This window comes from Alosa sapidissima, chromosome 21, assembly GCF_018492685.1.
Source record: "Alosa sapidissima isolate fAloSap1 chromosome 21, fAloSap1.pri, whole genome shotgun sequence".
Classification (NCBI taxonomy): domain Eukaryota; kingdom Metazoa; phylum Chordata; class Actinopteri; order Clupeiformes; family Clupeidae; genus Alosa; species Alosa sapidissima.
In genome coordinates, this window is record NC_055977.1 from 12,174,332 (window position 1) to 12,202,264 (window position 27,933).

Consider the following 27,933-nt stretch of genomic DNA (forward strand, 5'->3'; position numbering starts at 1 on the left):
TCCATTAGTAGAGTTATGAGCAAAAAAGTGGAATGGCACAGGGAAAAAGTATTGAACACACTAAGAAAAAGCAGTGCACAAAGGCAAGGATTGGCCAGGAACGAGCTGGAATCTATACGCAGTTAGAGAGTAATTATCCCTCATATTTGTGCAAATTAATATAAGATGGATTAGTACATATTAATGAGCTATAAAAGGTTTTTCATTACTAAGGTGTCACACAAGAAACATTTCATAATGGGTAAAAGCAAAGAGCTCTTCCAAGACCTTTGCAACATTATTGTTGCAAAACATATCAGTGGAACTGGTTACAGATGCATTTCAAAACTTAAGAATTATCCAGTAAGCAGTATTGGAGCCATTATCTGCAAGTGGAATGAACATCACTGCATCATCAATCGGCCATGCACAGGATCTCATCACAAGATTTCTGACCAGGAAGTCAGAAGGATAGTCAGAAGTGTAGCCTAAGAGCCAAGGACCACTTGGAGAAAGCTCCAGAAAGACTTGGAGGCAGCAGGTTCAATTGTTACAGAGAAAATCATAGGTAATGCACTCCACTGCGATGGCCTCTATGCACGCTCACACCGCATGACTCTATTACTGAAGAAAAACATGTCGAAACTCGTTGAAAGTTTGCTACACAACATTTGGACAAGCCTATTAAATACTGAGAGAATGTATTCTGGTCAGGCGAAAGAAAATGTTAACTTTTTGGATGTCATACTACACACCATATTTGGAGGAGAAATGGCACTGTGCATCACCCTAAAAATACCATACTAACAGTGAGGTTTGGAGGTGGAGGCATCAAGGTGTGGGGCTGTTTTTTTTATCTCATAGTACTGCCAGACTTCACACAGTTGAAGGAGCGATTTTTCCTGGGAGAATCTTGCCATCCACCAGGACGATGAGTATGAGACGTGGCTAGACCTTCCAGCAGGACAATGATCTAAAGCATTCAGCAAAAAAACTCTCAATTGGTTTCAGAGAAAGGAAATCAAGGCCCTGACTTTAATCCAATTGAACAATTTTGGAAGTTACCTAAAGATCAGGATTTACTAGTGGGACCCCTGGAATCTTCAATATTAAAAGACTATCTGTTTAAAAGAATGGGCCAAAATCACACCTAAATACTGCAACTGATTAGTTTAGTCATACAGGAAATGCGTTGAAGCTCTTATTACAAATAATGGCTTTTCCACAAAGTATTTAAGAAATTTCAGTAGGTGTGTTCAATACTTTTTTCCTGTGGCATTCCACTTTTGTACTCATAACTCTACTTATGGACATTAATGTTTGGATTTTTAATATGTGTGGATTATCTAAGTTAATACTAATGTCTGGAGAAAATTTCATGTGAATAGCCTCACTGGAAGTATACTTACTGAAAAAAATGTTGACGTGTTCAATACTTATTTTCCCCGCTGTATGCCATTCCGGGTGTTTGTTTCTTATTAAGAAGGGCGACCCACTGGTGTAAAAGTGTGCATTCCACTTCATGTTTTCTTCATGAGGACTTTTATGGACCGGCTATTCATCTCACTTGTTTGTTTTAGAAGTGGCAGGAAAACAGAAAATGTAAGTGCCTCCTTCAATACACTCATAAAATCAGCATCTATTAGTGACTGAGATGTTTCTGTGCAGCTTCCAAGTTGTGATAAGCTGTTGGATTGATAATAGGACCATTGAGTTATTTAACAGTGGGCCCAATTGGAGGGCAGTCTGATTCAACAATAGACTTGTCAGTGTTTGAAGTTAAATGAATGATGGGGGTAGAGTTAAATGAATAGAGGTTTCAGTGGACTACAGACCACGAAAGTGCAGCATGTTACCTGATTAAATTTCAACTTGTCTAATGTTGCACTGATGTCACTGGATAGCCCACAATGAAATGAGGTACAACATATGATTCCCTTTGCCTTGTGCTGAATTGAACAAGTGTGTGCGTGTGTGTGTGTCCTGATCAACTCTGTTAACAGGACTATTGTCTCAAAGACTGTGAAATGATTTAAGTGCCCAAAGTTGGTAGTTACTGTTTTATATGCAAGTTCAAACACCAGTGGCACCATGTTTGATACTGAAGTACTTACTGAATACTTAGTGTATGTTGAACCTCATTCAGGTCTTCATTCTGTTGCACTGAATAATGGTACTACTGAGGTCTAAAGACTGTTTTCTTTTTTTTTTTTTTTTTTTTGAAAAAAAAAAAAATGCTATTGGAAGGAAGAACAGTCATTGAAACAATATTGATGTTCTGTGCACAATTTAAATACTAAACTGAGATTTCATATAACCATTTACGTAAGTCTTTTACAAATTGTTTGTTTAAATAACTCTTTGAAATAAAGGACTTGTGAAAGGCAGTCACTGAGTCTTGTAAGTTTTGTCAGTTTTGTAAAGCATGTATCAAAAGCAAATGGAGCTTAAGATGTATGAACAGCTGTCACATTTTGATTACCTTTTGATTGATGTCTCATGAATAAACCATTCATAATAAATAAGTAATTCATTAGGCCTACACTTTCTGGCCAGGAATATGAATTAACATGTCCCATTTATTCATCTCAGAATAAACCGTTGCTGAATTTATGTAATCAAGATTAGTATGCCAGGCGGAAAGAAATACAGCTACTGTTTATTAGGAGCCCTGGCTATAGACAGTAAGTAATCAGGATTTAGGGAAATGTATACAGTATCCACATTTTTTTTGATCAACTGTTTATTGAAGTTATATAGAGTATCCAAACTAATAAAATTTCAAATTAAAATATGGAACTCTGTGAAAAAGGAAATTTAAAATGCAAGACATAATATTATTGAGAATACTTATATGGTGTGCCAACCACCCTGAATACTAACCTAATCAAATGGAATATAATCTTAAAATTTGGATAGTTAAAGGTATTACAACATTTTGCTCAATAACAGATAAAACTAAATTTAAAAATGTCAAACATTACAAGAAAATCATGATCTAGAAAACCAGGGCTTTATATCTACAGTTGCACTATTATTTTGACCAAAAGGTTAAACATCATAGCTATGGATGATCCAGTGGTTATGCTCAAGGTTTTATCCCTGTAAAAGGGCTTTATGACAAAAATAAAACATCCCACAGATGACTGGCCTGGCCAACAGCCTGTAGATGGCCAGACACAGTTTCCTGTGAATATCTTGAGAACAGTAGGGCCTAGGATGACCAATTTATTTGGTATGTTGGCCTCCAGGGGCCATGTCATACCCGTCCCATATCCACTTATTTGATGTATACCTCCACCTAGTTGAAAATGAAAAAGCAAAAACAAGAGATTGTAATCACACAGGTTCAAAACTGCACCGAATTTGAAGTGCAGGATCATTATGACACCCTGTGAATGCATGCCAAGTTTCTTGGAATTTCAGTCATGGGGGACCATACAATAAATTAATATATATGTTCAAACACACACAAAGATACATGCACACACATGCAGGAACAAACACACACACAGGTACGCAGAGACACACACAAACACACGCACACACATATGCAAACAGTAGACATGCAGGCATATGCACGCACACACGCACAGGTACACACACACACACAGGCATGCACACAAGCACAGACATGCACACACAATACCCCCCCCCCCCCCCACACACACACACTCACAAGTGAACATACACACACACAGACACATAAAACACACACACATGCAGACACACGCGCGCACACACACACACACACACCATTTCCCCCCCACACGCATTCACAAGTGAACACACACACACATGCAGGCAAGCAGACGCACGCGCGCACACACACACACACGCACGCACGCATGCACACACACGCACACACAAGTGAAAACTCACACACAGGCACACATGCATTTACATACACAAAAGTTTCAAGGGGATGGAGTAGGAGATGGAGACAAACTGACAAGCGTGCATTATTTTTGTGGAGAGAATGTCGAGGACTGAGCAGCGGTCATATTTTGTTGCGTTTTGTGGTACATCTAGTTCAAATTAATTTCAACACATTTTCATGAAAGCAGTGCAGACTGATTGTAAAGTATGCCTACTCATCTAGTTGTCGCTCTCTTAATGTTGATTCGTCTACATCCTCTCAGATAAGACTACTGAATTTCTGGATTTTTTTGTTGGACACTGTAGCCTAGGTCTTTTAGGGGTTTTCTCATGTTTGATAGCAGTACCCAGGCATTTCCAAATATTTGTTATATTTTGGGGCCTTCAGATGGATCTGCAAATTCCAGGACCACATTAACATGGCCTATGTGATGTGACTTGGGTCATGGCGAGGGATAAGAGCAAGATAAGAGCAAGAAGAGAAAGTATTTGTATGGATTATCCTATCCAATGACTGAGATTATCCAACGACTGTCAATTGGATTATCAGATGACAATGTAAAACGTTTAACAGTTTCTCTACCTTCAAAAACCTTGATAAAAAATGATGGGAAAAGTTGGCTGGCCAAGTCCCTGTTAAAATGAGTTGTTCAGTCATGTGTGACGGCTCTCGGTAGCCTACACCCTCTTAAATAGCAAACTAACGTTTTCCTCCTAATGTTACCTATTCTTTAAAATTACATTGTAATGAGTGAAGAAACACCCTAAATCATGTTTTTAAAAGTTATAGTAATGTTAAACTCAATTTCCCACAACTGCGTCACGTTTATTCCAACGAAGTGTCTGACGGTATATTGGTGGGCTGAGCAAGTTTGAGTTCTTTGACAGGCAAGCTCCATCCGGCGCCGAGGCACCGATTAGTGATTCAATAGTTAGCCATGGCGGCCACCGGAGGAGGGAAAATTAGATCAAGAAGATATCATATCGCCTCTAAACCATATGCTAAAGGAAAACAGGTAATTCGGGCGGTCTTTCTTTAATGTTGTGAAGCGTGTAGAAGGTAGATGTTTGTTCCAGCTGTTTAACAGGGGTATTATTGTTTTATTGAAGACAAATTTCGAGGCCTGTGAACTACCTGCCTTGCTAGCAGGCCCGAGTTTGCTTCACATTATGGCCTGTACTGTATGGTTAATGAGACGGTGCGTAGCTGTTAGCTAAGAATGCCGGGTAGAACAGTCGTATTCTTTCATGGCAGCTGTATTTTGACGCGAGTAAACCTTAATAACATTTGGCTACGAGGGTAAAAACGTTCTCGTAGTTGTAAGTAGACCGTTTTTTCCTCTCAAACTGACGTTAAAAACTTAGCAGTTAGCCGTGTTGAGTAGCTATGAAAGCTAACTGTCTCTCGCTTAGCAGCTAACGGTTTGGCTAAAATGTCACCGAATGACTGCTAGCTAACTGCTAGCAATTTTAAACTAGCTTGTAGGTTGGATAGCTAGCAAGTTCACCGGCATGGTAACGTTCCGTTACTGGGTCTGTATTTTGAAACAATACGATAATTTGTCATCGGGCGTCTAGCATTTTGCATTGTAATTCATATTGCTTGTCTCAGTTTAGGGATTTGTAACTCGTCTACTTAAATAGGTATATATCAATAGCTACGAAGCTAAAAAGGTGCTGCGCAGTGCGCCTAACGTCGTTTGGATGAATGCCAGGGCCCACATGGGTAACCAAGTTATCGCTAGCTAGCCATAATGTTAGCAACTTGGCTAACAGTAGTTATGGTTAAGCAGCGAGCTAACTCGGCTCGCTAGCAACCACGCTACCAGCAATGTCAGTTAAAGTTCCGCGCGTCTTCACTTTGTCGTACAGAATAGATGAATGCAGGTAGCATTACAACAATCATATGAATTGTGTCTTGCTTATATTACATTTAGGTTGAAAGTTCTTTTGAGGACATTGTAACGTCGGCTTCGGCTGGTGTCTACTTGGGTGACAAAGAAATCTAACGTTAGCAAATTGTTTGGACGACACATTAATTGACGTTTCCTACACGTGTGGTTTCCCTCGCAGTTAGCTTATTAGCTCGCGTTGATTTAACGGTCTCACTACGCTGCCTCCAGGGCTCTATGGGAAAGAAAAACGTGTTCAATCAATGTCTATTAAACTCTCAAATTGACCTCATGTCGTGTCTTATAGCATTTCTGTGAACGTTCTCTTAACTGGGATCTCGCCAGCTCGCTGTCTAGAAAGGAATCGGTAGCTAGCCAGCCAGCGTTAACTAGATACGTCATCATTGGATAACAAAGCAGGTGGTTTTATACCCTTTCTGAGGCTACCTTTAGAACTATGTGCATGGGCCTATTATTTCCCTTTCTGAAACGGATGAGTCGGCGATCATTCCCTGTTACGTTTTGTCGTCTGACGAACTGATTATTGTGGCTAGGTAAAGTCAGCTGACGCTGTTGATTACCGTTAGCTCTATTGGAACCCAAGTCAGTAATGGTGATTTGTTAGCGTAGACTAGTTAGGGTAACATTAGCTGTGTTTATGCAGTTTAAAGTATGCATCGGAGCTCATGGCTATAGATCTTTTGGCACACTGCCATGTGTCCCTGTCTGATTTACATTTTGTCTGTTTAAACAGTATAGCACATCTGTTTTGCACCAAAGTCAAAGAGCTTGTCATGTTACAATACATTTTCACAAACTCCGCTAAATGGGTCAGTTTTCCCCCGCTAGTGAGGTCAGACTGACCCCCGATCATTGAACTTTTGTTTGTGAAAGCAAGAACAACCCCTTGCATACCACCGCCCCGCCAAAATACTTGCTAATGTTCGCCTTCGTTTGGCCTCCACCGTTTTAGGTGAAATGGTAATTGAATGGAAACGATTAATGCACGTTATGCATGTTATATTTGCTCCTTTTCCGTGTCTAGTGGCGTCACACACACTATCTGGAGATTATTCTAGAGTGTGCAGCAGCGGGCATGAGAGGAAATCAAATAATGGTGTCCTCAGGGGATTTCCAATGTATTTCACTTTGGCTCGTTTGAATTTCCTCCATCTAATCTAGTCATCAAAAAGAATAAAACAAGAATGGTCCTTTGCAGGTGTTTAAAACTGTGCATCCAGAGTGTTCCACCAAATGTGAAGCATTTTTAGTGTGTTCTAATATGTAAGGTGATGATCCCTGCTGTGACCCTGTGAACATGGATGCACAAAGATTCCATCAGTTGATGATGCACTCCCCTTTGTTCTGTGCTTTAGTATGTAGGTTGACCATGCTTTTAAATCGAAAAGGACCTTAATAGAAGTGCCTTTTGGGAAAATGTAAGTAGCTACTGGCAAAGCAACTTATGCCATTTGCTGCCTTTGGGAAACTTATGAGGATGCATTGATATGTTTTGACACAGTAGGTAGTCTCTAACCAGCTTTCCGCTTTTTTCAAGAAAGTCTGCAGGCTTCCAGGTCTGTTAAAAATACACAAAGGCTTGTAAGTCTGTGACTTGTGATGCCTCACCAGTGTCTCAGTGCCTGCCATCTCTTTGCAAGGTCAAAGTTGAGTCCCCCTCAGGTCTTAAAAAGGAGGCTGCCTGTGGTTTGGTCAGCTCTGTTCAGCATGTAGCTAATTGGACAATTACATGCTTGAGCTCCATACATGGCAGCAGGTCCCTCCCACAGCTGTGGTGATAAAGCTGTGTAAGGGAATGATTCCTTCTAACCTCAGTGTCACAGTTGGAGTAGACTACAGAAAAAGAGCTACACTCCTGGATCTTGGGGGTGGGTGGCGGTTTAATTTAGTTTTTTATTTAATTTATGATCAGACACATGTTCACAGGAGGTGTGCACCAACTGCTGCCATGGCTGGAATACTGTGCTGCCTGTGTGGTGCTGTACAGCAGTGTTTCCCGAACGGTTTTCTGGGGACCCTTTTTTTTTTTTTTTTTTTTTTTTTTTTTTTTTTTTTATTATGACATACCATTGTGACCCATTTCACTTCAATTCACCACCAATATTGGCCACAGGTTCTCAAACTTTCTTTGCTGATGCCCCCCCCCCCCCCCATACTCCAGGTGGTTGGATAGATATCTAATTAGATAGATAGATAGATATACTTTATTGATCCCTAGGGGAAATTCAAGATAATTGCGCCTATTAGCTCTGGGCCCGGTTTCCCGAAAGCATTGTAAGCTTAAGAAGGTAGTAAAGTCCCTCTTACGAACCTCTTAAGGTTTGGCGACTGTTTCCCAAAACCATCGTTGCTTCAGAACGTCGTGAAAACATTCGTAGATCTACCGAGTGATCCAGAGTACTTGTTACTAGCTAAGAGCGTCTTAACAGGTACTTCTCACTGAGGTCACCAGCAGGACATACAGGGAAATTATAACTAAGAATATAATTATGCAACTTAGGTTGCATTACTTCTGTGTACATTTACTTGTATTTTAGTGTGCAAAATGGTATACATTTCAGGTTTCATACCTTTATCCCCCCATAAGTTTTTCAGAAAACACAAGTTAACCAAAAAAATAAATTCTGGCAAAAAATGACTTGTGCCATTATTTTAGGAAGGTGACGTTATTTAAGCCTATACATTTCCTCACTATACTCGGCCTCTTTCTCATCTTCAAACATATTCTTCAGTGACTCCCCCAAAACAAGGGGGCAACACACACAGTGGGCCACTCACAAGTAGCAAAGAACAGGCATGCCCGATGTACTGAGTAGCCTAAGCCCATGTCCATGCATCATGCAACAAACATGAAAACGGTGAAACAATCTAATCATAAATAATTTATATGAAATTAATAATATTATTTATGTCTCTGTGTTGCATAGTCTGCTGGGGATGTGTAACTTGTCACTATGCTGGCGACCCAAATACAGTCTCTTGCGACCCAGTATTTGGGAACCAATGCTGTTCAGGGTAATGCTGGACACCATACAAGAGAGGGAGGAAAATGGTGTGCAAGGGAGAGAGTTGAGAAGTCTGTCATTAGGGCACTCAAGAGGCCACAGTAGGTGAAGATTAGCAGATGCGTGTGCAGCATGGGGTTATCTGGAGATGAAAGCCTTTTGCAGATCTCCTCTCAACTGCAGGCACACTCCTGCTGCAGCCCGCACATTACACTACTCCTGGTTACAGTGGGGGAGAGGTGCTTGGGGAAACTTGACACAAAGGCCTCTTGTGCCATTAGTTTGTGTGTGATTACAGAATCTATTCTCTCGATCAGGCTCTTCCATGTCATTTAAACCGTAGCATTCTTCAGTCAGCTGTTGAATTTCATGTTGGGCTATAGGAAATTCTGTCAGTCACACTACCCTAACAAATGGTCTGAATGTGTTGAAGTGCATTCTTTAGCCTTTGTAGGTGGTAAAGGGTATAGCCTATAGTGTGAACTGCGCTGTTGAAATGGCCCCTTTATTTTCACCTTCTGAACATGTCTGTCCTTAGCCATCTTGTGTAAATATTTTTTCACGTTGAGATCACTAGTATGCATCTAATCCAGCAATGGTTTGACTAGTCTACTAATAATGCACAACTAGAAAAGAGGGTCAATAAGCACTCACACTGATGCTGATTGGGTAGCCATTGCACAACACAAGAAGCTTCAGTTTCAGTTTATTGGTTTATTTTAAGACGGGGACCATGTACAAGGTTCATTAATTATGTGGAGTAAAAAGATGGCTTGTACCAGATTATAGCTAAAAGCTCATTTCCATCTGCAGTCCCTCTGACAGTTATTGTACAATACATATAATATTTGTATGACATGAATAATATTTGACATCAAACCACGTGTCATTCATATAAATTAATAGTTTCTTTCTACACTTATGCCATTTATGAACTTTTCTTTTTATCGTTGTTGGTTCCTAACTTAACAGTGGGCTACACGCTCGCTGAGGAGAGCTAAATCCTTAGAGGTACTATTTTAATCTTGTTTGTTCAGTAAATACACCCTTGACCACTCAGTGATCCAGCAAACCTGCAAATGGTTGGTAGTTGCCGTTTATCAAGGCGGTGTGAATTGCCTCTCTGGAATTCCAGTGTCTGTCACAGTGGTGCAATCGGGTTGGTTTGTTCAATGCTAGCAGAAATGGTGTGCTGCGTGGACGCATTAGCCTACCCGGGTGCCTTTGTGTGCTGCTGTGTTTATGTAACTGAAGCTCAGTGAAGCTGCAGTGCAGAGCGATTCCCTGTGCTGGGATTACTCACCCTGTACAAATCAGTAGTTCTGCAAACATCAGAGGTTGTTGTTAGAATTTGCGTATCAGTATGGAGGGTAGTAGAGCATGCACAGATTGTCGTGCATAGCTACAGAGCTTTAGGAAGCTCAAGGGGGACTAATTCTTCTCTTTGCTTTGTAACGCCACTGTTGACTGAATTATTACTCAAGTATGACTAGACCCTCTTAACTCGCAGCACCATAGAATTGGAGACAAGGGCAGTAGCACCACCGAATGTCCTCTGGCATGATGGATTAATATGTTCTTGAGCAAGATCCTGAAGCCACCCTCCACAAATGAATGAGGCAGTGTGACTTGGAAGAGGAAGACCGACCCTTGGATCAGTGATAAGCATGCCCTATGGTTTGGTGAAGCCTGTAATGACAGGGTTTGTGCAGCACAATGCTGTTAATGTAGCTCAGTGAGAGAATTCAGAGACCTGCGTGGTGTAGACACAGATGCTGGCAAGCTGACCCAGATACATCACTGCCATGGCAAAGCTTTGCAGCCTGGTCTAGTGTGTGCATGTGTGAAACACACACACACACACCTGTCCTGACATGACCTTTCATGGAACATGGTTTAAGTTTAATACTGCAGGCAATCTTGTGTGATTAACTTTTTTAATGAGGAACTTTAAGTTTTTGAGTCTTGCTCACACTAGATCATGCTTGCCTGAAGGACTAGACGGTCTGCAGTAAATATGGAACCGAGAGATGTCAATGCCATATTTGGTCACATGTGATCTATGCAGTACAGATTTATAAACAGTAGCAACCTATGATTACTTGCCAAAAAGTTGCGAACAGCATAGCAATGGTTGCTAAGCTGACGTTGGAAAACTCATGTTGTGGCAGGCCCAACTGTGTCCGAGATCTCTCCAGATGGTGGTCTGACTCTGCTCTGTCTGTGTGCTTCTTCAGCAGGCTGGTCTCATCAGCAGGGTGACCGACACAGTGAAGAGCATCGTTCCCTCTTGGCTCCAGAAGTACTTCAGGAACGGAGAAGTGGCCGAGGGCAGTGCCACCGCCGCCACACGACTCGCCCCAGAGCTCAACAGCCAAGACCCGCCTGCTAACGGCAACCAGGAGAGCTCCCCTCACGGCCGTGACTCGCCCGAGCCCAGCACCAGTAACACAGGTGCGACACGCTGTCCCAGACACACTCTCTTGGCGTTGAATGCAGAGCAGATAGATATAGATACTTTATTCATCCCCAAGGGGAAATTCAAGGTCTCGGTAGCATACAGACATCACACACAACATGCACTTACAGCAGAAAAAGTTATATACTGTAAGTGTGTGTCCTGTCTATCTATCTATCTATCTATCTATCTAGAAAAAGTTATTTATATATATATATATATATATATATATAGTTTTAATATATATATATATATATATATATATATATATATATATATATATATATATATATATATATATATATATATATATATATATATATATATATATATATATATATATTAAAACTAAATCAAAAATCTACCAAGTTTGACTAACTGAAATGTTTTTGTGATTCTTCAGTTGGCTCCCTGAGCAGTTTTGAACCGTGCATGTGAAGGGAGATTGAGTAAAGCAAGGTAATGATTTAAAACTTCTCTGACTTCCAGAACCTTCTACAAGCCGCGCATCACTGAACTTCCAGGATGTGCTGTCAAGACCTCCTCTCAACCGTTCCCACCTACACTTTGCCTCGCTGGACGGCTCCCCAGCCCTGGGTGGCTCCAGCTCACTGTTCCCCCAGCCCTCCACCTCCACCGCTGCCCCGTTCGGGAGCCCCTTTGCCTCCACCTCGAACTTCTCCCTGGTGAAGGAGATCAAGGACTCCAGCTCTCAGCACGAGGATGACAACATCTCCACCACGAGTGGCTTCTCATCACGTGCCTCTGACAAAGGTAATGATGCCGTTTTCTGTCATATATGCTGTATTGTGTTTGTGTATGGCTGCTGAGATTTGTTAAGTAGGAATTATTATTTGCACACACACATTTCGGTGCGCATTTGCAAGCGCCGAAATGCGTCTGCAAATAGAAGCGCACTTATGCATAGTGCGGCCTCCCTCCTACTTTTCTTGATCTGACTATTCAGGCCAGCACTGATAGTTTGGAAAGATACACATTGAGTGAAGCCTGTTCCTATCCTCACTTGCTTAGATTTGTTTAAATGTAGAATCCAAGCGGGTGGGCCCATGATGGAACAGAAGAGTAGCTTGACTAGGTGTAATAATACACATGAACTGCAAGTTGTCGATCATCATTTCATTCAGTGTTTCCCAGAGAATTGAAAATTTGTGGTGGTTGGTTTGTAGAATTAACTTGAATGCAACAGTTTAAGAAATTAGCACAGCGTGGTTATGATGCTAACCAGATTTAAGCACAATTTAGTACAACCTGGAAAATCATTGTGTGGTGGTCAATGTAATGTAATGTCAATGTATGGGAAACACTGTTATTTAAAAGTCCAGCATAGGGCTAGTATGTATTAGTGCAGTACAGCACAGCGAGTGGCACATGATGGCCAGATCTCCAGCCTAGGCCTGAATTCTTGTTGCAGATGTGCCCACCTCAAAGCCTGCCCCGCTGCTTTGGTCCCCAGAGACGGACCGCTCTCACTCAGGCACGCAGCCCTCCCAGGCCGGCCTCAAGAAGCCCTCCTTCAACCTGTCGGTGTTTGGCACCTCTGGTCTGGTGAGTGATGGCATGCATTATCTTAAAGAATCAATGGGGTGGTGGGTTTAGTGCCAAATGGACAAATCCGATTATCCGAGATTTGAAGCAGTGTTACATGGTTGGGTGTTTTGAGTATTTGTAAATGTTGGGTATGTTATGGATCGTGTGTCATGTCGGTTGTGTTTGTAAGCGTGTGCATTTGGGTGTGAGGGATGGTTTTTGCATGTGGAATCATTCCAAGTAAAGTGAGTTTGTATTTGAGAGTTATTCCCACCCTATGTGTGATGGATGCGTATGCATCTATCTGTTCTATTTGCTAGGCTTGCTTGTCCTGAATACTTACGTGTGTGTTTGCCTTTGTTCCTTTTTAACCTGTACCTTTTGTGTGATGTGGAACAGTCTACAATGAACAGCTCCATGCTGAACTCCAGTCAGCTGGGTGACTCACCCTACTACCCTGGCAAAACCACTTACGGAGGCGCCTCTGCTAGCCGCAATGCCCGCTCTCGCCCAAGCACCCCTTATCAGGTCAGTAATGAGCCACTGCTGACATTAACATGAGATGTAGTCTGTAGACTGAAGAACAAGTAGTACTCGCAACGACTAAGAGTATTGTTTTTATTATCAAATGCAGTGCAGAAACAGAAAAGAGAACCTTCACTTCCGGCAACATGTTGTAGTCGCTCTCCTCACATACTTATGTTGTCTTCTCTGACCTTGGCTTTCCTCCTGTTCTTCCCCTCAGGTCCCAGTGAGGAGACAGATAAAGGCGAAGCCTGCTGGCACTCAGCCCTGCGGGGTGACTAGTGCCACAGCCCGCCGCATCTTGCAGTCCCTAGAGCGCATGTCCAGTCCTCTGGCCGTGAGTTGCCTTTCACTTCTCATCTTTTTCAACTTAAAAAGCCCCAGTGTGGCGTGAACCCACAGCAGAGTTTATTGGTCAGGGGGAGGAAAGTTTCTGTCACTCACCGGGAATGTTCATCATAGACTTGGCAATCACCAGAGCAAGGTTGCATGTTACCAGGCAAACTCCACCATCTTCAGATCATATTTTAGTAGTTTAGCCTATTGTTGAGTGGATGCAGCTGGTAGGTAAAGTAAGCCAATAGAAGGCTGTTTGTGGATTTCTTTTTAAATGAGCCATCTACCTTACTCATAACACAAGTGTATTCCATTAGTTCAAGATTGCTATTTAGAATTTGTTGTGGAGGGACTAAAATACTGCAGACATTGAAAGGGTTATTACAATTTGAGACTACTGTTTGGTTGTTTACTAGAGCCCGACCGATAAAGCATTTTGAAGACCGATACAAATATTTGTTGATTTAAAAATCCGATATTCCGATATATCGGCCGAGGGGGTTTTTTTTTTTTATTTTTTTTTTCCTTCAGAAACGTGCAACAAAACATTAACAGATTTCCCTAACATTAGTTATTTGTAGTTATTTATGAGTATTGACTAAAATAATATGATAATGCATTTTAAAAACAAACTTAAATAATATCGTCACAGAGGAACATCGAAATATATATAAAATGTATAAAAATAGAAACTTAAGATATGAAACTTTAGTCTTTTGAACAAAAACACAATAACAACAACCAAATCAAAGTTACCAGTATTAAAACTTGGTAAGCTTCATAAATATAACTTTGAATTAAGACTTAGTAATAATGTCATCATTATTTTTTGTAATTATTATCATCATCATTTGTATTATCATTACAAGATAAAGGTCACTCCTAAATGTTTGAGTGTGCGTGTGTAATAATTAGTCCCTATTGCCTTATAAGCTACCTTTTATAATTACAATGTCGGCTTGCTTATCCCTTTACCTGCACTTTTAAAATTATTTCCATCAAGCTACATCAAACCATTTTCAATCATCAGTTGCTGCCTGCCTTCTAAAACCTACTATTTAGTGATCTAAATCCATTATGTAACTTGTTAATGCTGCGGCTGAACGACAGTCTGAAACGCACACTTGGCGTCATTAGATTTCACACACGTGTAAAAGAAAAGCTTTTATGCACAAGCTACGTTTTGCACAAGCTACGTTTGATACTTTTCCTCTATGTCTAAATGTTCACTCCTCGCACGTATAACTTACATTTTACAGTGCAGGGACTGTAACTACAGATATAGTAGTTATAAATACAGTAATCATTACTTTATTTAGGCAGAATAAGTTCGTTGTGGTTTCCAAGCTCATTAATGTTAACGTTAGCGGTCTTCCACTGATATTCATGGCATTAGCTAGCTTTGTGGTTAACTAGTCTATGATGAGCCATAATATAGCAATGGATAACGTCATACTGCAAATTGTAAAACATACGCTTTCAAATTAACAGGCCGGGGAGATGATGCGTCTCACTGCTATAACTGTCACGCTATTAAAGAAATAAATCTTCAGTCACATTGTCAAAAGTTAAAAGGACAGACGGTCAACTACACTGTAACAACGTAACGTAATTACTAGCTAATTCCGCTTCACTCTCGACTTATTTTACAGCAGCAAAACTGGACATTGTTGTCACGAATTTTGTCATGCTTATTTGAGTTAAGAGAACTGATGATCTTTTAATTGTTATTCAAGCAATGTATGTCTCGTGACCAAATCACCATGAACACACTTCACTGATCTCACTCGCGGATAACTGGTTCTCTCTGCCCGACTCTGGCTGGATCAGCAGGTTGCAGGATGTGTGGCGCGTTATACACGAGTGTTGCCAGCAGGGACGGTGTAGAGTGCCCTCTGGTGGACAAACTATACAACGCCAACACTCATGACATGGTTGAAGGGTGTTTCGTCCATTTTTATTTTATTTTTAAAATATTAATTTATCGGCCATTATAAATGCCGATACCGATAGTTTGGAAAATGCCTAATATCGGCCGATAAATCGGTCGGGCTCTATCGTTTACGGATTCATAAATGAATGGAGAAACGTCAACAATAATCCTCAAGCTATTGTTTCATATTCAAGACCTTAGTGGGACATTGTTAGCACCCATCATTAAATGGCAACTAAAAATGCGAAAATTGGCTCCCAAGCTGGAAGCCTTTTTTGCTATTGTTTTGATTTTGTATTGGCCACGGCTCGCTTTTCTCTCATTTTCAGTACTTAACAGTTTTCACTACAATTCCATGTATGCCATGGGATCATGGAAACCTTGTTTGCCAGAGGTTTCGAGCCCTGAAGCAAGAACAGCTCATTTACATCAACTTTTTCCCATTTCATAGGATGCAAAAAGAATCCCCTCAACCATATCGTCACCTTTGTCAAGAGTGAGTATCTTCTCCCTATTTCCCTGTGCCTCTGTTCCCTTAAAATTGGGTTTTAATGGGCATTTGAACTAGGTTGAGTTGGTTCAGGTCCAGCTTGAGACTTGTTGTTTGCGGCCCATTACAAACAATCAACATAACAGAATTGTCGGAGAAACTTGAAGCTCATTCTTGTTTCTTTCTACAGCCACTGGATCGCACAGACTTGGATGCTTCACCTTTCCAGGTCAAGAAGAAAAAGGTACTGTATGCATGCGCACATGTGTTAGTCCTCCTCTCACGCTACCCACAGTGTTGTTTTTGTTATTGCCCTACTGCAACAGGGTCGTGTGTGTGTGTGTGGGGTGGGGGGTTGTTCTGCTGCCAGCCTCTGACTGCTGTCACTTCCATTGACAGCTGTTGTCCTTTGCCTTGTGGCAAAAGTGTGCCTAAAAGGTGCCCGTATTAAAACCATTATCCTCAGAGTCTCAACAGTGATCTTTTTCAAAGCCAGTCAGATGGTTCCCAGCTCACCAACTTCTCACTCCACTTAATGTTGCTCTGTTAAAAAAAATGTAGTATGCTTTTGTATGCATATGTAATCCTGTGCATTGTGATTCAAGTTAAATGAGTGGAGAGAGATGTGTATGTTGTGTTACAGCTGTAGAACACCAACTTTGGCTTTATGAATTATGTTGCTAATGTTTATGGCTAGTTCAAATGAGTTTGCTCCACACATCCAACTTGATGTCGTTTATGTCCTGTCCAAAACAGCAGTGGTGTTTGGTAGTATGTAGATATAGATAGAACAGCAGTGTGACCAGTTTGTGTGTGTGTCCTTGTGCAGATGGACACGTCGCTGCCGCCAGTGCAGAAGCTGGTGGTGCCGTCAGCTGCCACCGCCTCTGGGAACCGTTCCATGGCGTTCCGTCCCTCTCTCACACCTGGTGGAGTCAATCGGGCACTCGAGAGGACAGCCTCCAGGGACACGGTGAGGACCCTTTTCAGTTATTGCCGTCGTCTCTGGCTATGGGAGATTGAATTTATGAATGAATGCTTGCATGCAGCCCTACCAGAGGCCTTCCTCTGCATATTTTTTTTTTTTTTTAAGCCACTTCATATAATGCAACCGGAGTAGCGATATCCAATGTTATATCCTTATCTTTTGTAGTTAAATTGACCTCCATGTTGAAATGAGTAAATGTAAATGAATAGGTGTTGACTCCCATTCAAAATGTAATTGCCGTTACATTTACACCACCATGTTTGATTTGTTCTGCATCTGTTGGATGTTGCAAATTTAAAGTAAAATGATCCTCTAAGATGGGCTTCTCTCTTCAAACTTTTACCAGTTCTTTTACCAGTTCCACTACAAGTATGAGCATGATATTGATGGTTGTTTTTTCGTTTCACTTTTTAGCTGTTGCTGTTTGAGCTAGACGATATTTCATCCATCCAGTGGTCTCCGTTCTATATTCTAGACAAACATGTGTTGGGGGAAAAGTCTGAGTTCTTTTTTGGCTCCGTAACTCCCTTATCTAATCAGGGTTGTGCATGAAGGCTCCAGCACACTAACGTCTAGTCATGTTCTGTTTCTTTGTCTGTAGCCTGTGAGAAGATCTCCCTTAATACCGGAAGCTGCACCAACCACGTCTCAAAGGTAAAACATCTCGTTGGAGAGAATATTGCTTACCACAACAAAAATTATGACGTGGCTATATATAGCTAGCCCAGATAACAGGTCCACTGATTCATATCGGCAACTCCGGATGTAACTCAAGTTGGGATATGGAATTACGCCTGTGTCATATTTTGCCACTAGTGCATCACTCCATGCCTTTGTACATCTTAACTTTAATATTCATATTAAAATGATCATGACATCATGTTGATCTTTCTGATCAGTAATGTTGAGTCCACACTTGTGTATGTGTTGTAGTTTGTATTTGTGAATCTCCTCCTTTTTACGTAGTTGAAGCACTGGGCTTTAATAATTGGCTGGATCTCTGCATGTCTGCTGCACACAAGTCTCTGTTGCTTTTTACTGGGTGTGTAGGAGTGGTGGTTTTATCCTTTTGCAACTCCATTGCAGCACAAGCTCTCCGGCCTACCCCTTGTCCAGCACCCCTACGGTCAGTAGTGCTGGCTCCGGAGGAGGCAAGATGAAGCGGGAGAGAGCAGTCAGGCCCTCCACCAAACGCTCAGAGGATGAGGTCAGTGTGTATCGCTCGCTACACGTGTGAATTCAAATCGTGCTCAGACAGGCAGTTTAATTTCTTTGCCCATACTTGCAGATGAACTAACGTGCCTGAATGGGCGTTTCCTAATCTCTCTCCATTTCACACATCCTGAATATTGGTAACATGCCTGCATTGCTGACAGGTTATTGATGACCTTGTTTTTTCTTCTGGCGTTTCAGGTAGCGGAGGTCCCCGACCTGCCTGCCATCTCCCTCCCCATCAGCACACGTGCACTGCCCACTTTCAGCTTCTCCTCCCCATCCACCACCACTTCCACACCCACACCTGCCCCCGCCAAAACGGCCCCTGCCGAGACGGTCACTAAAAAGGTGAGCAGACGTTTGGATCATGTTTTGGGGTACAGATTATGGTTTCAATAGGGCCGTTTCCACTGCAGGAACTGGAACTTAGTTTTACGGGTGCGCGTATCGTGTTGATTCGGGAACTTCTACGGGGCTGAATCAAGTCCCTGCTTCGGGGTCTAAGTGCGGCCAAAAGACTTGAGTTGTGAACGAGGTGTGAGTGGAAGATGACTAGCACTTCTTTTTTTATTATTATTATTATTATTATTATTATTATTATTATTATTATTTATTTTTTTTTTTTTTTTTTTTATCCCAGCAAGGCAGACGTTATTTACAGCTAAATTAATTACAGTTTAGGTAGCCTACACTGAATGAACAAAAATAGGCTTTAACTGGTTAGAATTTCAATTGTAGGCTTTATTCATTTATCAAGTAGGTGACCATTACAAATGAAACCTACATAATGCAACATTTAATTTGGAACAGCTATTCAAAGGTAGCCTATGCTCTCTATTGACTCTATTGATTCCAGCTGTTATGCCATTTCAGTTGATCTAATTAGCGTTGCGATCTTGCAGTAAAAAAGGCTGCATATGGTTATGTCCTGTAAACAATTGAAACACACGGGCTTACTAGCGAGGCGGTCCTGCACCTATCCCCTTTAGCTGGGTTGGGGGGCCTATTACCTGCAGTGGAAACATGCCTACTGTTTCCTCTGTTTGTCTGATTTGGTGGCTAAGCCTCAGCTCCCACAATGTGTGCTGATGTGTTCCATTTAGTGTTGACGTTACCGTAGTGATACATTTGTAACCTGTGTCTCCCCTGCAGGATCCGCCGCCACCATCCTCACCCCCTTCTGTGCCCTTCACTTTCGCTTCCCCTATCGTCAAGGCGACAGCTGCCAGCCCTCAATCTTTCTCTCCATCTGTAAGTGCTTGCAATTGCCAGTTTCCAGTCCAGTACTTAAACATGAGGGAGTGATTTACTAATTGTGTGTGTGTGTGTGTGTGTGTGTTTTGTTTGTTTGCAGTCTGGTTTCACTTTCAGCGCTCCAGTCATGAAGACTGATCTCACCGTGTCTAATAACTCTGCTGCTGCTTCGCCCATCACTGTTACAGGTGAGTGGGATCTACTTCCAGTTTAAGGGTCACATTCCTTGGATCTAAAGGCTATTTTGTGGGTGTGTGTTTATGTCTCCCATGTTTTGGTGTGTTTTTACAGTGAAGAGCACAGCGAACACTGAGACCAAAGAGGAGTTTTCGGGCCCCTTCAAACCAGCCAAGACCCTGAAGCAGGGCAGCGTGCTGGATCTCCTCAAGTCTCCTGGTAAGACTCGGGCACCCTTTCATGGTGTCCTTGGACTCTCACCCTCAGCGCTCTTACAAAGCGAACTAGTGTCCAGGCGTAGTTTTGTGTTAATTTCTCTCTCTGCATCTGTCCTGCACCCACAGGTTTCTCTTCCAGCTCCCCTACCTCCACCCCCTCCTCTCAGCCTGCCCCCAGCCTCCCCTCTGTCTCTGGGTTTGGGGACAAGTTCAAGCCTCCAGCGGGCTCCTGGAGCTGCGACACCTGCATGCTGCAGAACTCTGCAGTGGACACCAAATGCGTAGCTTGCCAGACCTCCAAACCACAGACGGACTCCTCCTCATCCTCCTCGTCTTCGTCATCCTCCTCCTCTAAATCGGACAGTAAACCCCCCGTTTCTACGACATCGGCCTCCAGTACGGGGTTGGCGGCCCTGTTTGCCCCTCCAAAGGGCACGTGGGACTGCGACACTTGCCTCGTGCAGAACAAGCCGGACGCACTCAAGTGTGTGGCCTGCGACACTGGCAAGCCTGGCACCGGCGTTAAGCCCGGCCTAACACTTCCAGCGTTTTCGACATCCAGCTTTTGTGCTGCCACAACTGCTGCTGCTGCTACCACCACTTCTTCATCGTCCACCTCTAGTGGACTGTTGGGATTTGGGGACAAGTTTAAAAAGCCAGAGGGCTCGTGGGACTGTGACACTTGCATGGTGCAGAACAAAGCGCAGGACACCAAGTGTGTGGCTTGTCAGAGTGCAAAACCAGGTGAGCGAATGATGTTAATGTGTCTGGTCAGTTCTGTTCTCAACTTGTCAGTGACCTTTCCCAGTGCACAATGCACATCTACGGAGACAAAAATTAAATGTCAAGGCCCTATCAAATGAAGAAGCATCTCTTAACTGGTGCAGGGGCGCATTTTTTTTTATCACTGGTTTGAGTTTTGAAAAGTCTTTCCCTTGACCAGTGATTTACCTCTTGGTGCTTCTGAACAATACATACACTTGCAAACATTGACCTCTATATATCACTGTCTATACTAAGTCTGATGTCTTGCCTAGTGTTGTATGTAAATGTGATGTGTGATATGGCCTGTCCCTGTTACTTGTTATATGTGCTGCAGAACAGGAACCTGCTGGAAATCATTTTTTTTACTGAGTCAGGCCTGTTTTTTAAACTGTAACTTTGTTACTTTTAATACTTTGCTGTATAATAAATATAAAATCAATAAACAAATAAACTTCTATCATTAACCCCCTTACTTCTCCCCCCCCCCCAAATCAGGAGCCTCTGGAGCAGCACCTGCCTCCCTGCCTGCCCTGTCCTCCTCCAGCAGCTCAGCAGCGCCCCTGCTGGGCTTTGGGGATAAGTTCAAGAAGGCAGCAGGCAGCTGGGAGTGTGATGTCTGCTGTGTGCAAAACAAGGCAGAAGACCTTCAGTGTGTGGCCTGCCAGAGCAGTAAGCCCGGAGCCAAACCCGAGCCAAAAGGTACAACAGGAAACTTAGCAACAAACAGTATTTCCGTTGATACTTCATTTGCATCTAACTATAATTCATCCTTTTTTTCCTCTTGAAAATGTGTCTTCCCTCTTTGACCTCAACCTTTCCCTCTACCTGAATTATTTTTTTTACTTTTTCCCCTTGCAGCTTCGTTTGGTACTTCGACGTTAACAAATTCCAGCTCTGGCGGATTCAAATTTGGCTCCAACAATACCACTGCCTCAAGTGGCATCAAATTTGGTGGAACCATCTCAGACTCCTCTAGCGCCCCTTCTGGTGGCTTCAAGTTTGGAGGTGCGTCATCTGACTCCACTGGGGGCTTAAAGTTCGGTGGTGCCTCTGAAACCACCTCCTCCTCCTCGTCCTCTTCTGGAGGTTTTAAATTTGGCAGTGCCACCACTACGGAGGCTTCCTCAACCACCAATGGCACTCCATCAGGGGTCTTCTCATTTGGCATAGCCTCTTCATCCTCTTCCACATCGATCACCACCACCACTGAAGACTCTAAGACGACAGATGCTCCCAGCTTAGGCGGTGGCTTTAAGTTTGGTGCCAGCAACTTGACATTTGGCACGACGAGCACAGCACCTGCAACTGAAGCCAGCGTTGGTCCTGCACCTGCAGCTGACTCCTCGGACACGGGCTTCTCTTTTGGCCTCTCCAAACCAGAGGAGAAGACCAGTGCCACCCCCTCCCCCACCTTTAGTTTCTCCACCCCTCAGGACGCCACAGCCACAGTCCATGCCACCTCCACCCCCGCCACCACTGCCGCCTCCTTGACCTCGCTCCCCATCTTTGGGAAGCTCTCTGGACTCGAGCCGGCCACCTCTGCTCCTTCCTTGCTTTCCACCGCCAAGTTTGGCGAGCCTGAGAGCTCGGAGCCGGCGCTCTCCGCGCCCGTCTTCTCTTTCGGGAAACCGGAGGAGAAGGAGGCATCCTCCACCTCAGCTCCGACCGCCGGGTTCCTCTTTGGTGCAGGGAAGGAGGCAGAGAAGGCTCCCAGCACCACTGCTGCCCCCTCTGTTGGCTTCTCATTCAGCAAGCCTGAAGTAGCTGTGGAGCCCAAACCTGTTTTTGCCTTTGGCAAACCTGCTGAGAAGAGCGAGGCAGAGGCCCCCAAACCCTCCTTCGCGTTTGGCCAGACCAGTACTGGTGAGCGTTTTGTGTGTGTGTGTGTGGAATGGCTGTATGTTTGCTATCTGAGGTTATAACTAATATGAAATGGTATACTATACACTTTATTATTTTTAGTAATTCTAGATATTAGACGATGAATTATTATTATTTTTTATTAGGAATGAATGAGAAATTACAATCTCGCCCTCCTCTCTACAGATGCGTCAGCTGCCAAGCCAGCCTTTGGCTTCATGTCTGCAGCACCATCCAGCACAGCCTCCAGCACCCCCCCCGCCCCCAGCCTGTTTGGTGCCGTAGCCAGCTCCACCACTGCCCTGGCCTCCACCCCTGCCCCCACTCCTGCCTCTGTTGCGGCTCCTGCCCCCTCCAGCACCTTTCTGTTTGGCCAGAGTGCTGCATCAGAGGCCCCCCCAACAAAGGCCTTCCTTTTCGGACAACAGGCACAGGAGACCCCGGCCGCCCCTTCGGCCACCCCTGCCCAGCCCTTCATGTTCGGCGCATCGGCCACCGCGAATGCGCCCTCTTTCACCTTCGGAGCAACGTCTTCATCTACACCGGCTTCTGCAGGTACGCTGGTCACAGTTGTGTGAAGGTTCAGTAATTAAAGCTTTCAGACCATACGTTAAAGGATTTTTTTTGCTGCACTTGCACAGACCACTCCGATGCTCACAAAGTAATTTGTTTTATCTGTGAGATTTTATTTGTTTGTTTTAAATCTAATTTGTATTGGGGTGGGTGCCGTGGCGGAACTGGTTATAGCGCCCGTACCATATTCGGGTCCGCGTGCCCACGGAGACCCGGGTTCGAGTCCGACCCGGGTCATTTCCTGATTCTACCCCATCTCTCACTCCCGCTCACTTCCCGTCACTCTCTCTACTGTCCTGTCCAATTAAAGGTATTAAAAAAAGAAAAAGCCCCCCCAAAAAATTATTATATTAGAATTTTGCCATAGTATAACTATAGATAATGATATGGCTTTAAACTGAAATTACAACTACTATGTCTCTTGTGCTTGTGTAATATTGGGCCATATGTAGAATAAAATATATAAAATACTCAATGATTTTTTGATGAATGAGACCAACTTTTCTCTTTCCTTCAGCCCCCTCGCCTTTCGCATTTAGCCCTGCCACCTCCACCACTGGTTTTGGCTCCACCCAGGCATCCATATTTGGTCAAGGCACGTCACAGCCGGCCGCTCCGGCTTTCGGCTCAGCCACATCTTCCTTCTCTGCCGGATCCCAGCCCCCAGCGTTTGGCGCCAAACCAACAGCAGCACCCGTGTTTGGCCAGGCAGCCAACGCTACACCGGCGTTCGGCTCCGCCAACACTTCCACCGGCCAAGGTATGTGCGGCTGCCCTCCCCTCTACCGGTCACTGACCACAAAAGAGCATCGGATTGGGCCACTGCTCTCTCCCCTGCCCCTCACCCTCTTCATCAGGCGGGGGGGCGTTTCCCAAAACCCTAGTTGTTCCGGTGTGATATTGAAAGTGTATTGAAACATGATACCGAGTGTGAACGTATGTCTCATAGCCCATCTCCGCTTGTCCCCTGCACTCCAAAATTTGGCGTTAGTTAGCCGATGCTACCAACAGCTTTTTCAATAGTGGTGCTTCGGCATCGGGCTAGCCATGCAAATAAATCACGGTTTTACACCCATTTACGAGGCTCAATGTATCTCCACACTTCATTGGTAGACTTCTGAGGGCCCTGACATTTAAAACGAGACATTGAGAACTTTGAAAAAGCACTGGTAGTTTACTTACAAGACGATTTATACAGACAGTATCTTCACGAAGTTTAGCGTTTGCAGCCATCTTGAATTTAGTCACGATAAGTCAAGCAACGAGTAAGAATGAACAGGTATAAGGGATCAGATTCCAAAAATAATTCAGTGGAAATGCATGGATTCCAGTTGCTGCTACTGGAAGAAACTGGAATCCATGCATTTCCACTGAATTATTTTTGGGTTGTTACTGGTAATGGACACACAAAAACAGTATTGTTTGCTAGTATGTCTGAGTCGCACCAAAGAAGACATGGCTTCAGTCATCTCACCCCGGCTGACCTGTTTTCAAAATCTATCCACACCCACACACACAAACGAATATCAAAACAGCGTCTTCTGTTTGGGAGGGAAGTCCTATTCTGTTATAATCAATTACTATAAAGTGTTCTAACTGAACAGCCTTTTCCTACCTTAGAAATGCCTTTTCCTAGTAGTCACTCTGAATTTGTCTTGTCTTGTTTGTCTGGCTAGGTGGAGGTTTCCAGTTTGGTAGGGCCGGTGGATTTGTGTCCCCCGCCAGCAATGCAGGCGGTGTGTTCACGTTCGGAGGGGCACCAAATCCTGCTGCTCCAGCAGCTCCCCCACCCACAGCTCCTGGCGGGGGCTTCAACTTTGTCCCGACCCCCACCTTCAACATCGGGTAAGAGCCTAAGCCAGCCACAGGCTCCATTTGATTCAGTAATGAAGATAAGTAAGGGATAATGCCCGACGAGGTGCCCATTATCATAAATAAATGGATGACGCGGAGCGATAATAATAATGGATCTGATAATGGACGCATCGAAGGGCATTACCCCATTTATACCATGGTCACTTACGAAATAAATAAATATGAAATCAAGTATTAATACTAAATGAGTTTTAGAGCTAAAATCGTTTTTTTGCAGCTGTTTACAGTTGATTCCATTGTTGCGAAGCCTGCTTCCAGGCTCACCCGTCGTCCTACTATCGTTGTTAGTTACCATTCATAAGCATTGATTAAACTTTGTTTTACCAGATCTACTTCATAGGTGTAGTATATCACTTTTTAAACGACACCCTTTTCAACCTAGATCATGGTATAATATATTATAATGTAGGGTACACCCATTTTCGGCTAATCATGCCAAAATGTGCTGTTTTTTTGTGCCCATTCATGGAGCTGATCTATTTTGTTTTCTTTTATATTATATATTGGCTTTTCTGATCAACGTTTGATTGGACAAAAACCAGTACTGTAAGCGTGTGTGTGTGTATTTTTACATTTTTTTTAACCTGTGACCCAACAGATCCACTAAGAGTGCCGGTACGCCCACTGGACAACACGGCATAGCCGGGCGTAAGATCAAAACGGCCGTGCGGCGCAGGAAGTAGCCCGACAGGGCTTCCTGAGGGAGCGGAGAGCGCCTCCCGCTGGACAGCCGCTGCGCTGCTGCCAGGGGGGAGAAGGCCAGTGTTGCGGTGTGTGAGTCAGGAGAGCCGGTGACCTCTGAATGACTTCTGGGTCAGGAAGCGGGACGAGGAGCACACGGGACTGGAATAAATCAATAAATAAATAAACAAAAACCAGACTTCAAACGTAACGCTTCAGAAAAAAAAATCCTCATGTAGAGGGGGGAAAAAAAGCAAATTATTGTAACAAAATGTCAACAATCAAGCCACAAACCTCTGCTACATGTGAAAAGGCTCTATTTTTAACATCTGCCGATGTAAGAGCATGACTTTTGTAAGGCGTAGAGGGACAGGGGAAAGGGAGTGGATACAAACAAATGCAAAGAATTTGATGGAGATGACTCAATCCTGGGTTGGAATCTTTATTTCCTTGGTTTCTTTTTTTTTTTTTTTTTCTTTTTTTTTTCCCCAGCGGGCTGATCAGGTGAGATTGGACGTTTGTGTGCAGCAGGGACGTGTTTTAAGTCGGGCTGCCAGCGTTTGCTGTATGTACAGATGTGTTTTCAAACATGCTGAAGCGAGAGAGGAAAAAAAGCTTGCGTGTGGTGTATGTGTAAGTGTGTTCCCCTTGTACAGCTGTTAAGTATGTGTGTGTGCGTACATTGTTCTTGTGTACAGGACTGAGCGCGTGTGTATGAGTTGGGTAGGAAGTGTAGCTGGTGTGGTAGGGTGCGGTCTTATGTGAGAAGCATATGAATGTGTTTATACAAGAGGGTGCACTGTGGGGGGGCAGGGAGAGCCCCCAAACAAACCTCTGTCATTCTGTAGTTCCAAATCTGTTCATATTGCTCTTCCTCTCCATCTCTCGATCTCTCTCTTAATCACTCTGCTTTTTCTCTGTCTCTTTCCCTCTCTCTCTCTGTCTCTCGCTCTTAATTGGCCTTTCAATATTACAAGAACTTGTAAATAGTGTTTTTTTTGTTTTTGTTTTGTTTTTTAATGTGATTTTTGTGTGTACGCGTGAGTGTTTAAAAATCTCTTTCGTTCAGCATTTGTCTTTTAGAATTTATTATGTAAAGCCCTTTATTCAAAGTTGCCCAAATCCATTTAAAAGACTCTTACATGCAAATTGGGGATCCTTTGAAGACTAAAGGTATATTGGCTTTTCTGATCCACTTTTGTTTGGACCAAAACCAGTATTGTAAAAAGTTAAGTATATATTTTTCTATGACTTGTTTAAATGGACTAGGGTGACTTTGGATAATAAGGACGTCTACTTAATTTTAAAGCCATTACTATTACTGGATGAGTGAAAATAAAACCATGGTTAATTGCCATCAATAAAATTATAAAATAGTTTTTGATTTCTTCTGTCAATTATTTACAGAAACACTTTTTTTACTGATTTCTTTAGGCTGATATGTTTAGAGCAGGTGTTGTCCAAGTTATGCCATTTGTTGTGACTATGCTGCTTCTGTTAATTTGACCAGCATTAGGTGATTGGATGCAGTTACGTTTGGCTGCTGTTGAGTGCTGCTGGTTTAATCAGTATTTAAGACCGTTAATAGGTTGCTCCAGGAACCGCATCAGGGGTGTTTGTTGATCTTTACATTTATTTTTGGAGTTCCTTGTGCAATTTCCTTTTTAACTATTTTCCTGCCTGGTGAAAATATTAAATATCTTCTCATATTAGTCTGTGTACCCTTTATTTTGATAGGCTAGTTTCATATTAATTTGGTGACTATCAGATTTTGGTGTCCAAATGTCCATGGGTAACAGTCCATAATGGCTGGTTATACTGATGGCCTACAGACCTTTTCAGGATCTGATGTACAAAAATACAAGTTTTTAATTTGGATATTGTGCTCAGCTGGAAGCAACTGTTGGCCTTAGTTCTTTATCTGCTTATCAAATTGTAACTCAACTCTGGTTATTTCTATCACCCAAAATTAATTTTCCATGCAATTCTACAATGCACCCCAAGCCATTTTCTACTTTTCATAATTCTCTCAAATTTCTCCACCTCTGAAGGGATGTAAGGCTACCTAACCTGGAAAAAGCCCAAACTGTAAAAGTCAAAAGGCATTGGTATGACTTGCCTAAGCAGGAAACTGATCACCCCTCTTCCACTTAGCAGTTACTGACAGTATGTTGGAGTTACTGACTGATATGCATACAGTTCTTACATTTGCGTCTGGTGTGAATTTCCATGTTGGTTACAACACCCAGGTCACTTAGACA

General features: G+C 43.1%; 1 protein-coding gene across 3 annotated transcripts; it reads left to right on the forward strand.

Moving 5' to 3' along the window:
* Positions 1 to 4,752: 4,752 nt before the first annotated feature.
* On the forward strand, positions 4,753 to 27,051 carry nup153 (nucleoporin 153). 3 transcript variants are annotated; one of them, XM_042076461.1, is made up of 22 exons: positions 4,753 to 4,874; positions 11,014 to 11,230; positions 11,724 to 12,008; positions 12,667 to 12,800; positions 13,182 to 13,310; positions 13,528 to 13,644; positions 16,028 to 16,072; positions 16,257 to 16,310; positions 16,896 to 17,039; positions 17,656 to 17,708; positions 18,141 to 18,261; positions 18,468 to 18,617; positions 19,422 to 19,520; positions 19,624 to 19,711; positions 19,815 to 19,919; positions 20,045 to 20,662; positions 21,179 to 21,382; positions 21,542 to 22,546; positions 22,730 to 23,098; positions 23,634 to 23,876; positions 24,793 to 24,961; positions 25,590 to 27,051. In XM_042076461.1, the coding sequence occupies exons 1-22, from the start codon at positions 4,797 to 4,799 to the stop codon at positions 25,672 to 25,674; spliced, it is 4,512 nt and encodes a 1,503-aa protein (XP_041932395.1). In that variant the 5' UTR covers positions 4,753 to 4,796; the 3' UTR covers positions 25,675 to 27,051. The 3 variants fall into 3 exon arrangements, with proteins under 3 accessions (XP_041932395.1, XP_041932398.1, XP_041932396.1); XM_042076464.1 differs by having other exon boundaries at positions 12,709 to 12,800; XM_042076462.1 differs by having other exon boundaries at positions 11,017 to 11,230.
* Positions 27,052 to 27,933: the final 882 nt, after the last annotated feature.

Coding starts and splice junctions, on each gene's coding strand:
- nup153 (XM_042076461.1), top strand. CDS start 4,797: ATGGCGGCCACCGGAGGAGGGAAAATTAGATCAAGAAGATATCATATC. Junction 18,618..19,421: donor CCGAGACGGTCACTAAAAAG/GTGAGCAGACGT, acceptor TCTCCCCTGCAG/GATCCGCCGCCACCATCCTC. Junction 21,383..21,541: donor AGCCAAACCCGAGCCAAAAG/GTACAACAGGAA, acceptor TTCCCCTTGCAG/CTTCGTTTGGTACTTCGACG.